The sequence below is a fragment of the Cololabis saira genome, chromosome 15 (genome assembly GCF_033807715.1).
Source record: "Cololabis saira isolate AMF1-May2022 chromosome 15, fColSai1.1, whole genome shotgun sequence".
Lineage (NCBI taxonomy): Eukaryota > Metazoa > Chordata > Actinopteri > Beloniformes > Belonidae > Cololabis > Cololabis saira.
The window spans coordinates 16,868,869-16,883,943 of NC_084601.1; the positions used below are offsets into that span (position 1 = coordinate 16,868,869).

Consider the following 15,075-nt stretch of genomic DNA (forward strand, 5'->3'; position numbering starts at 1 on the left):
CAACTGTGCTGCACATTGACTGTCTGATATCCGATAAGTGGGCTGCTGTTCACCGAGTCAGGCGGGGTATCCAGACGAGTCAGCGTAATGGGTTTTGAAACAAATTGCATTTTGTGGAATTGGAACAGTTTTCAGCTGAATATTTCAGCTGGGAAATTGACATACGAATCAGATTTGAGCTTCACAGCATGTCCATCGGACCCACCGAGTTCTCTTTATTTGTTTCAGTTTAAGGTTTGCAGGAACATCAATGTCTTGCCACAATGCTGCACTCAGATTGAAATATTATTGCTGCTTATTGTTAAGAAAAAACAATCTGTCCAATGGAAGGGACTCATTCTGGAATTCTAGTGAATTGTTTTTCTTGTATACTAAGTGCCTAACCTCTAAGTACTTGTAAAAGTCTTTGTTTGATATATGGTATTGGCTTTTCCGTAATTCAGATGTTTTAAATCTTTAGAACAGGGTTTACAAATGGTCGACTCCATACCAACAAGGAGAGTCTGAACCTTCGTTAACCCACGAGGAGATAATCTTTGCTCGACTGATATTCTCCGTAGACAACTGATTGATTTTGGGGGTTACCTTAATTCCTAAATAATTAAACATAAATAAAGCCCAACAAAATGGCCACATATATTTTTTGTTTTTTTATATCCACATATTAGGTCAAATTATTCAATATGTTTGGTTAAAGCTGCCTGAGAGTTGAAGGGATTTGTTAATGCCACAAGAATATCATGAGCGTACAATATTGTTTTATGCTGTTTTTTTAACCATTAGTTATTCCCTGGATATCTGATAGCCAGTGCCAATGGATCTATGGCCAGGGCAGACAGGACAGGAGGTGGGGGGCTTCCTTGAGTCATGCCTCTCATCATTTTGAAAGGAGCAGACTGCAAACCATTTGTCAGAGCCAAAGCCACGGATGCTTAATACAGCTCAGAAAGCCAAGCCTAAAACCAAACCATTTCATTATTTCAATCATATATTCCCATTCAGTTCTGTCAATGCCTGTTCCGCATCCATAAAAACAGCAATGCCTGGTGTTTATGTGTATTCAGATAAGGAATAATATGGAACAGGCGTCCTGTATTGTAAAATGAGTTTTGACCTTTTAATAAATCCTGTCTGTATCCACAAGTGATGTTTAAACTGTTTGTGGTCTGAGAGCCTGGTAATATTTGATAGTATTTTGTTATCCATGTTGAGAAGGCTGATAGAAGGCTCTGGGTCTTTGTTTTTCTTCAATATTAATGTTATGTTGGTCCCATATATTTATATTCTGTTCAGAATCTTACACTGCTTCTTTTTTTTTTTTTTAAACAAAAGAAAAAAACCTCCACAGCAGGTTATTTTTCTCCATTATTTTAAAGAATTTGACTGTGAAGCCACCTTTTCCTGGACATTTCCCTGACTAAAGCATGGAAAAAGCTTTATTTATTTCCACAGTTTGAAAAGAGGATTCCACAAAGTTTAATTGATCCTCAGCTAATTGCAGAAAAGATCTAGGAAGCGACCTGTCCCTAAGCTGCTTCATGTTAATCTCGTACAAATTGGCATTAACTCTTTGGAAGTTCTCATAAATATGATGATTATTAATTTGCCTTTGATTATTTTCCTCTCGTAGGGGTGATATGTAGGATTTTGAAAGGGCATTCTTCGCTAATTGTGCTAAAAAGCAATTTGGCTTGTTGGCAAAATCAAAAGAACCTTGTTTAGTAAACAGCACATTTGTTTCTGTCTTCCTCATCACCAGATTCTGCCGCTCCAGTTGATTTTGGCTCACTGCGGGTAGCATCTGATTTGTCCTATAGACTTTACTGTTTTCTCTTACTTTCCGTTCCAAGTTGCTTCACAACTGGTTTTATTTTTCTTTGACTGATAATCACACCCCTCATATAAGCCTTATAAGTGCCCCATATGAGTCTTGGATCAGATCCATCTTTATCGGTAGTTTCTAAAAATAGATCAGTGGGATCTGTAACACACTTACTGAACTTGTCATCCATTAACAAAGTTGTAATTATTCTCAAAGAGAATTAACAATCACTGGACCTACAAGAGTGTGGTCTGAAAGAGCAAAGTGACCTACATGTTGAACTAAAGGTGGGAGACACCTCATGAAGAGACATAAAAATGCAATCAAAGCGTGAAGCTGACAAGTGGGGTTGGGAATGAAAAGTATATTGCTTTAAGGGGAATGTCATGCCTCCATATATCTGTAAGATAAAATACTTATTTAATATTCAAAGTAGCCTTGGAAGTTCTGGACTTAGTTGACTGAGGAGGGAATCTGTCTATAAATAGATAAATAGTTCATTCTTCATCCATGACTCAGCATTTTAGGGATCTTACAGGCAGTAATCAATATTGGCTTCAAGTCTTCTTTCTATCTTTTTTCTTTCTTTCAATAAATGATAAAACGGTATAATATGCCTCTTGTTTATGTCCATCTAACTTTTAAGATGGAGTAAGAACGATCCTTTTATTTTAAAGTTGTCCTTATGGATAAAGGTTTTATTCACACGGCTGCTTCCTTTTTCTGACAGTTCACCTGCATGTTGGCCAACCTTCAGCAACAATCTTTTGTGTGTTGTGTGTAAACCTGCAGACCCCCTGCTATGATCAACTCGAAGATCCTGACGGTCACGGTGCGCCCGGAACCGCAGCCCAGCGAGCCCATGGTGGTGGTGGAGCTGTCACCCGTGGTCAACGTAAGTCAAACCAATAGAAATGAATAAATCAAACAACTTGTTCTCTCTCCCCGAAGCTCAGTGTGTTTTCATGATTTGTAAATGCCGACAACCATCCAGAATAACATTTGAAAAAGTTTGCCCTTTTTTCTGATTCAAATAAATAATGCCACAAAAGTAAAATATCCCATATGTTGCAACTCTTTAAAGCTTTTAGAGAGCTGTGTCTTCACCCATGTGGCAGAGTTCAGAGGAGACAGAGTGCTGCGTGCCATCGCGCTCGCTGAGTCGCCTGAATAAATGCAGACCTTTGTGACTTGCTTATATTAGTCTCCTGCTGCCTATTCGACTTAGATTTCTGTGAAGTGTGTTATTATAAACGACTTGCAGGATGTCTTCTCTGGAAATGACTAAGTACTGGTTTAATGAGAGGCACGCTTCACGACCTCAATAAGATGTAGTATGCATTAGTCATTCTGTTGTCTAAAGGTGGGCGCCGAATATTTAACGGTTCTGAACGCTCAACACAAACTTAGGCGCTCAGATAGTATTATATTATCTCCCAATGAAAGCAGTTTCATATAAGATCTGATATGTATTTTTCCACTTTATTCTTCCTGTTCAAAATGGTGATTCATAATAAGAATTTCCTATTCAGGGTTTTACTTGCATGATATTCTTATTTTTTATGCAGCCTTTTGTAAAGCAAATGCGCTGCAGGTTGCATGCTCCCCGTGTAGAGGAGGATGTCTTAATGCTGACCCCAGCACACTGTGCTGCTCTGCAAACTGGGAGCTCCTGCCGAGGACGGGCGCTTCTCTGGCACTCGGTGCTGCGCCGGGCCGGAGCACGCCGGATACTCACACCCAGCAGATGGCTAGAGTATCCATCCTTCACATTCACAACAAATTTACTCAAAGAAAAGGGGAAGGAGCGGAGGCTGAGGTCCATGAGGCATGGAGCTCATCAAAAATGCATACATTTCAGTCAAGAACTAAATCTTATATTTGGTTTGTAGTCTAATTGTTGTTTTTTTTTTTTTCAGTTCATATGATTGTACTTATTTATTTAAGCCCGCTTCATCTCCCCAGGGTACTGTAAATCTGCTTCACCCCTTCCCTCATTCTTTTTTAAGTGGAAGTTAATGAGACAATGTTGCTTGATTGTTGGAATTTCTTCTTTTGATAAAAATGCCAGGAATAAAGTAAGGAGTGTACCGAGTCATTACAAAGAAGAGTGGGAGAGAGAGAACTGCTTAGAAACACTAGATTTAACCTAAAATCTGCACATTATATCAACAGTAGCCTATACTGCATGTTTATACAGTAAGAATATCCATATTTGTTCTACCTGCACTGATGCTTTGCTGGTTTAGTATGTGCATCATTCATTCATTCATTCATTCATTCATTCATTCATTCATTCATTCATTCAGAGATGGTTTTGCCCAACTTCTAATACCGTAAATAAAGAAATACCACTTACAGTGTTTTTATAAATGGCAGGATGGAAATTCTTACGTACAAGATGCGAAACGGCAGTGTAGTTGCCAGATGATTAGAGGTAATTACTGCAGCTCAATGCAAGATTTCTGCTTTAACTACCCCCGCCTCGTTTTATGTTGAACCAGTGTCAGTTGGCAGTTCAAGTGGATGGTCAATTTGGAGGAGGTCATTTGTGTTGCTGTGCTGAATTAAACCCCGATACGATTCTATAATCCAGCCTGGCCTCATTAACTGAAATCAGGCGGTCAGAATGTCTCAGTGCTACACACTGCAGCTTTCACAGTGAAGCTGTCACAAGGCCAGGACTTCGTGCACCCATATATAATCCCTTGCATATATATATATATATAGTCAGTTGTTCTGGGTGCTTTCTACTAACCCTCTTGCTTTACAACACTGTCTACTTTGCTCAGAAAAAGAAGCATTATAACTATAGTCTAGATGAAAATGTAGGAGTTCAAAATTAATATAAGCGTCTCTGTAAAATGAAACTATCTCCGCTTTTTCTGGAATTAAGTCTTTCTGGTTATAAAACATTTTAATATGATGATGATTTGTTTTCATCTTCTTATTTATTGGGTTTCCTTCGAAATGGGACCAGTATTTAATTATCACCACCTTATCCCTTGTTCCCAGCTGAAATGAAATTCTGTGTGAGCAATTCCTACAAAACTAAATGCAAGAAGTGAAATGAAATAAAATCAGTTGTGGTGGGTGTAGCTTTGGTTTGGTTACTTAGTAGAGAATTCATGTCTCTTATAATGAAAAGAACAAACGGCCATTGCACCTCCGCCCACTAAACATGTTTTTTTTTCCATCTACTGTAAGATCCGCTGTAGTCTTGATCTGAGTCTTGATCTGAAGTTATTTGTACCTTAGATGGTGTAAAATATATCCAGCTGTCGGTAGCACCATGGTAGCAGCTTCACTCACAAAGGGGAGAGTGCAGGGTCACGTCTTCACTGAGGGAACATCTGCTCCGGTCAAGCTCCTCATCTCTGTCCCCGGTGCCCCGACTGTGTGTTTCTTTAATGGGGAGATTGAAGCTGGAGGCCTTAGCAGCCCCCCCCATGTCCCACGATAGCAGACGAGTACATAAGCTTTTCCATGCACTCACTCCTTCAGCCATCCTTCATGCAACCCTTTTCAATTTTAAATGGCAGCTTCTGGTTGGCTTTATTAGAGCTTCTTCGGTAATTTCGCTGTCATGCAGTAGGTTACTTTCATCAGTCAAAAAGCATCATCCTGATTGCTCCATTTCATTTTCTGAATCTAAAGCCTTTGATATAAAGTGGATGGCTTTAAAGAAGCCTTAAACCGGTGTGGTCTTGTTCGGTGGCATTAGCTAAATTCACTTGATTAGCTTATCATCCTTATGGCCCATATTCATCAACATGTGTGGTGTTGAATACCTGGGGAAAAAAGGGAAAAAATACATCAAAGGTAGATGCTGTTAGAGCGGTCTGAATCACAAACGTGTTTTGCTCCGTCTGAAAGGCATCAATTGAGCTCACAGTGTCATTATGTATGGTACCAGCGTTAAAGAGGAGTGATGCACAGGTATCACTCCCGCTGTCGCAAACTTGACATTTGGTGATTGATAACTGAATGCTAACAGAGCTCGCCATGCAAATGCATGCCTCGACAGATCTAACGCTGGCGACGGTAGCCTGCGTGTGATGCAGAACAAAGCGCAGTCATCAATCAGCCCTCGTCGCCTATAGTGTCTGATCCTGTGTATACCAACGTTGCATCATCCTCATCCTCAAGTCCAGGCTTTGATTCATGGGAGGACACTTTTGAGCAGTTCACAGACAGATGTATGACCTTGCCTTTAGAGGAATGAATCTTCCAAGTGCTGGCTTGAATGTGCGTCATCTCCATGTCTGCCTTCTGCTCATTTTTAAATAAAGCTGAGCGCTTTGCTCTTCATTCCAGAGGAACCAATTTCTTCAAATTTTCCTCAGGCTGCACTGAGTTTCCTTGCAGGAGACATCATCCTTTTTACAATGTGCACAGTAGCCTAGCTGTTGAATTCCTGCTCTAAATCCCTTTGCCATATGGGGGAGCTCAAAGGCAAAGTGCTTCATGCAGGACTCGGGGAATGATCAACAAGCTGAAACGGAGAGGGATCCATTTTCCTCTCCTGCAGCTCTGTGAACAAATGGCATTTAACTTGCGATCACGCAGACAACCGTTCCTAAGAGTTCTTCGTTACAGGGTCTTAAATACTGAATGCTCGATACACAAATGCTCCTTTCTTCTCATTTCCAAGACCAATTTGATAATTTTTAATTATATTTCTTTTTTTTTAATTAAAATAGTAATATAATGTAATATTTGATCCAAACCAAAGACCTATTATACTGACCCGATGGCTGAAAGAGCCGCAACGATCCATTAAAATGAAATCAGCTCAGAGATAACTCAAGATCATCTATGGAGGAAATTGTGATGAGTCAGTTAGAGATATCGATTCCTCTGATTGATTAACAGATTGAGTCAGAGGGAGTCTTCCCTGGCCACCACGCTCTACTGAGCTTTGATTACCACACCATTCAGCTGCTACTTGACCCCCAGCGATTGGCTTGGAGCTCCGCTAAGTCGATGGATTAAGGATGAGCTGATATCACATCACATTTAGCCCATTTTAAGAGATTGTCTGTGCAGGATTTTTTTACACTGTCTGAAAGAACCAGCGCTTCACTTTGCAATGCTTACGGCTTCAAAAATGGTTTGGATTTACTATTTTCCACCACGGATACATTAAGTTAAGGTCTGAAAGCTTCTCCGCGGTAGAATGTTTTTGTCTTTTTTTTTGGTTCATGTCCACAAAAATGTCTTCTTTTGTTGATTTCAGTGCTCTCAATTCACATCTCTCACACCTCCTCTCCTCATGCAGCAGCTGTTTGCTATGCTGTCCTGTGACAATGGCTTTTCCACATCTCCGTCGCAATCCCACTCTTTCATTGTCTGTGCACTTCACTCCATCGCCATGCAGCATCACTCTCTCGTCGGCGACAAGCTACTCCGTCTTCTCCCTCCGACCGGCCCTCCGTCTCGCTCATCCTCTCAGCTGGCAATAACAGCTTATCTTCTCCCTCCCCTCCCTTTTCTATCTTGCAGGGCACATCGGATCCTCAGTGCGTAGTCTGGGACTATGGCAACCCGTAAGTTACTCCGTATGAATTAATCTCATGAATGCAAGCGGGTGTGCTGAGTGCAGAAGTACATGTCGGTGAGAGTGTTTTCAGTAAATGCCGTAAACGTCTTCCGTGCGCTCGTGACCACTCCTTTCATTAATGAATTGATAACATTCCAACAAAGCCTCAGTGTGATTGTGCATTAAATTATTAAGAGGGAAGAGAAACGCTGCTCTCTTTTTGTTGCTGAGGATTCAAAGATAACATCACTCGGAGCAGCTTTGCCTTTGCTGCAGTTTCTGTGTTTTTCCACACAGTGTTGTCAGTTTAAATTGTTCATCTTTATTCTGCTGCACATATTTAGTCTAATTTGAGCAATCCAGTTGTGTTCCACTTATATCCTGAAGTGTTAGCCTCTGTCTTGTGAGTTTTCTCTCATTTATCTAAGTGGGCCACAGCTTGTTTGACATTGCTTGCTCTATTAGCTGGTAACATCATCCTGTAAACCAGCGTCATCGATCGGGCTGTTATTGCCATTAACCTACATAGACATTGTCCAGTTTGTCAATAATAAATTCAGGCCTGTTTTTTTTAGAGCTATTAAAGCGGGGCTTTTGTCCCAGACAGGCACATAGACTGTGTGCAGGTACCTGCAGTGGACACGTGCGTTTTTCAGCCAGCTTTTGTATACCGATTGTAAATTCTGCTCTGATCTGTTTCTCATTCAGTAAGTGCTGCAAATCCGATTGTTTTTTTGTTGTTGTTTATTTTCCTAAGACGGAAAAGGAATTACCTGCCTTTTCCTGCCTCTGACTATGGATTTCTATTTGAGGCATGATAATTAAGCAAAGTTACAATTGCTCTATAAAATGTTTCCCGTAGTGTGTCCTTGTGATATTAATTAAATCAGTAGTGTATGTGTGTGCGTGTTCGCGCGCGCGTGTGTGTGTGTGTGTGCGTGCGTGTGTGTGTGCGCGCGCCTGCGCGTGTGCTTTTGTGTAATACGAGCTGAATCATAGTGCACATGTGTGGAATAGCTTTAACAAAACTGAGATCCGATTGGACAACATAAAAGGAACAACTGTGAGTAAGCAGTGTCCGCAGCTTCTTGTGTCCATAATGGAGTGTAAAGGAGCCCCGACGTTTAGCCAATCACAGGCTTAGAGCAGGACCCGACCCGCATCACTCAAGTCACTTGGCTTACCTGCTATTATTGGTTTTCTTTAAATGATAACAGCAAAGTATGAATTAAACAGATAAGAAGGAGGGAACAAAGTGCCTTAACTATAGATTTTTCCTCTGGCCACAGGGTGAAAATAGCCGCAAACATTTTCATATGTGGATGGACGGAGAAATAATGACCTCTTCAGTCAAAATGAAAAATAATGTCACCGTCTCACCTCACGTTATTTGGGTCGGAATCGACTACAGAATGTGCACCTCGTCTGTGTTTACTCCTTCATCGTATGCAGGAGTGTCCTACTGGCCCATTTTTGAGTGAACCAAATTTGGCAGAGTAGTCCCACATGAAGCTTGTTGGTGTTTGTCTTTTGCTGGACGGCAGGTTGCTTTTGAAAAAAAAAAACAAAAAAAAACATATATATATATATATATATATATATATATATATATATATGTATATACATACATACATAAGAAAGTGAAGAAGCAGCAGGAGTGTATGCACTTCTCTAGGCATCGCTTGTTCCAGGTCATCGTCACTGCACTTTAATTACTGAAAAAAACCCCACCATGGCTCAAGTCTTCTATCAATGCTAGTAGGACTGTTATTATTGGATTCCTCCACTCGAGGTACACATTTTAGGATAAATGTAAATGCTTTCTGGGGAACATTTTCTTGCAACCATTTGTTGAATTGACTGAATAAATGGTTTACATCGAATAAAAATCGACAACAGGAATCAAAGTAGTGAGGTTTAAGTTTGAGTAAATCAATCACCAAGTGTACAAAACTTTGAGAAAATGAGCAATCATCTCCACCCTAAGACACTGTTGCTATTACTGCTGACTTCACATCCCTGCCATTGGCAAAACCCAGCCAAGGTAACTCTGGACGCTTGTCCTAGTCCTACGCATAGTGGCGCCTAAGAGACTCAAGCATTTAGTGATGGAAAAGAAAATGATGGCCTGAACAAAAGTTCATCTTTAACAGTGTTGTAAAAGCAACTAATCAGGATGATTTGGACTAACTTTGCTCTCTGAAAAGGCAAATAGCTCTCAAACCTACACCTTGTCTTGCTGACATATCACAAAATGAATCTATAGTGAGTAACTGACTAAGAGGATGCACAAATATGATAAAAGATTGCTAACTCGTCTGGCTGTCCACCAGACATAAATCGGACTTTCTAAGTTAGTGCTTATCTCACCCAGCATTTGTGATTCAGCAGTTTATTTCATTGCTCGCAAAATTAAATCAGTTCTTCTACAGAATGTTCCCTGTAATTTAAGTAGAAATCAACGGTTCTGCAAACCCTGCTATTCAGAGAAGATCCATTCCCAGGATAAAGGCAAGACAGTTAACTCGCTAATTGTCAGATGCACAGATTAGTGACATTTTTGGCCAGTGCAAGGCCGATGCACTCGAACAGACCTTTATGTAACATCTCATTTCTAAAAATCATGAATAGAAAAGTGATTTTTTTTTAAAAAGTGAAATAGTCTAGCTCCACAATTTAGAACAGTTTTGATTTTTAACATCTATTTTCTAGGATACGGTATTGTGTAAAAGTCTAAGCCACCTCTAGTCTTGATGTTATATTTCATAACATCCATGTCTCTTTAGGATGTAAAGAGAAAATCCAGAAACATGGCCCTCTGAACGCTCAGTAGAATGAGCTCTAAGTAATATCCGTGCCAATATTTCCTATAAAGAGTTAAAAATCTGTGTGTGGCTCTGGGAGGTCACCCTAAATACAAGTCATTTTGTTCTAACATTGTGTGTTTTGATTAGTGGATCATGACATTGGCAGATATGGAGCTTTTCTGTGGCTGATGCTAATTATTGAAAAAATGACAATAATTGGCCAAATGATTATTTGGTCTACCTTGAATTTCATCACTATGTTTTTAGTTCATATCATAATAAAAAAGCTGAGAAATGAATGTGTATGGTCATTAAAATTTGAATAAAACAAGATGAGGTGACAAAAGGTTTGCATTCAAATGTCAGGAAAAGAATTGTTGTGGCGTTGAATGGTGGCAGTATTAGACAAGGTTAACCGCTGGTGCGATAAACAGAGGAAAAAAGGGAGAAATAAACTACCATTTCGATTATAAACCACAAAAAAATGTAATAAAACTTTTTCTTTCAGATGATTATTGGGTCTAAAGGGTTTCCTTGCAGTTATTTTCAGTTTTTCTTTAGAAATAGAAACATGATTTAGTTCTACAAATTAAATGTTTGCTGTATTAGAAGATCTTTTCAGAAAAGATTTTTCATTTATGTGAACTTTTTAAAGCAGCACTATGTAACTTTTCCACCTTAATATCATATTTCCAGAGTCATTGTGATGGTACATCAACTTCCAACAGGTTTAATGACACCTCTGTCATGGTCTGGGGGGTCTGTATCGCCTTCACTGGCACTATGTAACTTTGAGGAGCATGGTAGGACCTGCCACACTAAAAAACTACACATTTTTACGGCTTTGACTGCTTTATGGCATACGTCACTTCCCCCTCCTTCCCGATTCGTAGTCGAGACGAAAGCTGGGCGGGGCGTGGAGCGCAGAGCTCAGCAGAACTGGTGGTGAGCTAAACGCGGAGCTGGTATCATGGTCGAAGCAGCGAAAAGAGTAACAAGCTACAGTAAATGCCCGGACAAAAAAAAAAAAAAAATGCGTTCACTCGATGGCGTGAGCTGAAAGACGAGGAGGGATGTCCGACCGATGGGGATTTATGGAGATAAAACAAGAGACAGAATTGTTATGATACAAATGTAAATGTAGAGTTCTATGTTCAATAAGAATAAAATTAGAATGTTTTCACATACAGGGGATTCGTCTTGGGTTCTAGTATTTTTCCTGAGAACTGTAAAATTGTGCAGGGCTGATCTGCAAAATATAAGGAATGCGCATTCAGTTATTCACAGGTTATAAAGTATTTTTTTTATTTTGTCAGTAAGTATGTTGGACTACTAATTTATGACGATGTCCCTCTAAAAAACGTGACAGGAAAAAGGTGCAGAGCGTATAGGGCGCTTTATCTCGCTGAAACAACTTAATAAAACCAAGTTGAACGTAGTGTTTTTCAACATCGTCATATTATATTGTTTAGCCAAAAATAGATACATTACCTCTTCACTATCCATCCTACAAACGAGTTTTCCGGCAGTACGCGCTGGTGCTCATGGGAAATGTAGTGTTCTTTCTGGTAAAGCACTACCGATTTTGTCCAAAGGAGCCGCCAAACTCAACAAAAGCTGAAAGTTACATTGTGCTGCTTTAAATAGCAGAAACAAAAAGATCCATGGAAACATGACTAATGTTTGATCTGCATTTACTTTTCTTTTTACCCGTTCGTAGCCCTTAGCAGCAAAAGAAAATTAAGCTTCCCATGAGTCTGAGCTTTTTTCCTGCACCTCTTAGCTTGTCTCGATGTCGTCTTTGACTCCAGGTCATCTCGTCTCGTTCTTTGCCACCGTTGCTGCGTACACAAACACCAAACAGAAACGCAGCAACCGTCTGAGCTGTGTCGATCCATGGGAAGCAGGATATTCTGCTGTTAATGTCTGCAGGTCGTTCTGCAGGTCGTTCCGCAGCTCCTCCGGGCGTGGGTGGGGTTGAAAGAACTGGTAGCCACAGCTAGCTTTGATTGACATATGATGAACACGTCCATCATTCTGCTTCAAAAGTACATATTCTTTACTTTGTTGTATTTTACAGTCCATGGAGAAAAGATGTTTCACAACCACTTATCAAATTGTCAGGCAACTGATGCATTGTATTTAACAGTCTATCACACCTGCATCCCTCCTTGTTTCTCCAAACTGCAGGCTGGGCAGAGGCTCATATTTGCTTAAAGGTGTGTGTGTTAATCTTGCATTTAAAAAAAAAAATAGTGGTGTTGAATAGAATTTTCTTTTTTGCTATTTCTCATAATTTTACATGCTCTAGCTATCCATCCGTCTCTCTCTCTCTCTATGTCTCTATCTCTATATCCTTCTCTCTCTATCTATCTATCTATCTATCTATCTATCTATCTATCTATCTATCTATCTATCTATCTATCTATCTATCTATCTATCTATATACAAATATATCTATTCCTCTCTTTATATCTCTATCTCTATACCTATCTCTATCTATCTCTCTCTATACATCTATCTGTGTGTATAGTTTAAAATCAAATCTATTTGTTTTGTTCAACACCCCTGCAGTCATTAAAATGCTTCACCATAAGTTGGACAGTGCTGAGTTGCGTTATTTATGTCACTGTCATTCCAATTAAAAATGAAGTCATGATGGGATTATTTTTCCTACAAAATATGCTTGTCATATCCGATGACTTGTACATGATCATAATTCTTAGAGACAGATTTGACATATGATACTGTGACAGAGCAAATGGAATTCATAAGAATGAAATTTGTCAGGGGGCCATCACAGAAGGCATCCTTGTTTACTGTGACAACAAGACGGATGGCAGAAAAATTCTGGTCAGCTCTGATTCTCCCTTGAGATCACATGACTGTATTCAGCTCCGGAACAGCAATCTGTGGTCAAGCAACGCGCACAATGCAAGTACAGGTTTGCCGGGAGAGGATAAGACATTGTAACTCATCAAACTACCTCTCTCCATCAAGGTAGGAGAGGAACAATGCTTGGCAAAGTCAATTAACTGGCTGCAGAATACAGCTGCAATCAAATTAAAAGTGCAAACACGACGAGGGCATGGAGCCAAAATGAATATAAAGTGTCAACAAGGCAGTTATGTCTCCGGGCCCGATATGCCACAGCTGGGAGGAATGTGGGAAAACTTCCAAATGTGTCCGGACGCAGGGAAGAGCATACGCCTCGACCAAAACCAAGGTTAAGGTGACATCCACTGCCATGCATGAGAACATGTCTTGTTGCGAGTAACAAGAATTTGATTCAAAATATATATATTTTTTTCTTCTAATATTTTTTCCCTTGTCTGCATTTATATTAATGGTTAATACCAAGTTCGGTAAAACTTAAAGCATATATATTAGTGATGCACCGATTGTTCGGTAACCGAAATTGTTCGGCCGAAAATGGCAAAAAAACACTTTCGGTGTTCGGTGGAATAAGTGGGGAAAAAAACGAACAATTAATAACGGCGTTGTAATATAAATAGACTGGCCGCTCCGTAACTGTTGCGCACCACATAAATCGTTGGCCAACCAAAAACTAACCACATAACACTCCCGTAATGGTTGCGCACCACATAAAGTGTTGGCTAACAAAAAACTAACCACATAAGAATTTTACCTAACATTCACCAGCAGGTGGAACCAAAACAACATAAATCAATCTATTTCAGGTGCGTTTAGATGACGAAATCAAACAGCGAAGAACGTGGAGTGAAGTGGTGCGGTGCAAACATGTCAGCAGTGTGGAAGTATTTTAGAGTGGCAAAGAATAATACAAGAATGGCTGTTTGCAATGAATGTTCTGCTCAAATATCTAGAGGGGGCACATCTGCAAAGTCTCTCAGCACTACAAGTTTGATTTATCATTTGAAATGATAAAAAACCCTGATCGCTTTAATGCATTTTTATTGTTTTAAGGCCTATGTTACAATGTTAAGCCTAACGTAAGCTCAAAGATGGCCAAAAAATGTATTTTGCTAATTTATTTATTTGAAGTTATTGTTCTTTACTGGTATAATGTCTGCTGGAATATTTAAGAAATGCTGGGAAATTAAAAAATGTTCAGTTTTTTATGTTCAACAAATGTTTTCTACCTTGTAATTTTGTAAAAGATATTTTTCTTTTAAAAGCATGCCTAAATCAAATTTATTTGATTTATGCAATGGTGAAAAAATTGGCAAAATAAATGAAAAACTGCGAAGAACCATGTTCGGTATTGTTCGGTATTCGGCCAAGTGTTTATTATTATTTTCGGTTTCGGTTTCGGACACAAATTTTCATTTCGGTGCATCACTAATATATATGCATTTTAATCTTTTTTTATTTTTTAAATATATATGTAGGTGGGGTGGGGTGGGTGGGGCATCTGCTGCAAGTCTCAAATGAGAGAAACAGGAAAACGAACAGAAACGGGAACAGGCAGGGACGCAAACGGCAACCATTTCAGGTCTCTAAAACGGAATCAAGACTGATTCAAAATCTAATGATGTTTTGAAAATTAGATTGAAAGGATTCATATAGAAGGCAAATGCAGGTTCAGTTTTAGAGTAGCAAAAGTATTTATACTCCAATCCTGCCACCGTTGTTTGTCCACTGATCTCGTCTGGAGCTTGGCATGGAGCTGATATGGATGGAGAAAGCATCTGTTTGTTTGCTGGACAATGTTTGTCTGTATCTCTGGTTGGGGCAGGAGGCAGGCGAGAGGTGGAGCATGAACACATACCAGTGTGGAGGGAGGGCAAACACAGCAGACGCTGGACCAAAGATCCCCACAGAGGAATCTGTGCTCAGAGATTGGGGGGAAAAAATTTGACTTTATCCTTTCTGTGAACTGTACGAGGATGCTATCTTTAGCGCGCGCAAATGCAAACACA

At 39.7% G+C, this 15,075-nt stretch overlaps 1 protein-coding gene across 3 annotated transcripts in view; it reads left to right on the forward strand.

Annotated features, from left to right (window-relative positions):
* The window catches only part of adgrb2 (adhesion G protein-coupled receptor B2), a 280,821-nt gene that overhangs the window by 188,379 nt on the left and 77,367 nt on the right, over positions 1-15,075 (forward strand). For all 3 annotated transcript variants that reach the window (XM_061740983.1, XM_061740985.1, XM_061740986.1), the window contains 2 exons: positions 2,615-2,717; positions 7,328-7,371. In XM_061740983.1, coding sequence (XP_061596967.1) covers positions 2,615-2,717; positions 7,328-7,371 — 147 coding nt within the window. The remainder of the gene's footprint in view (positions 1-2,614; positions 2,718-7,327; positions 7,372-15,075) is intronic.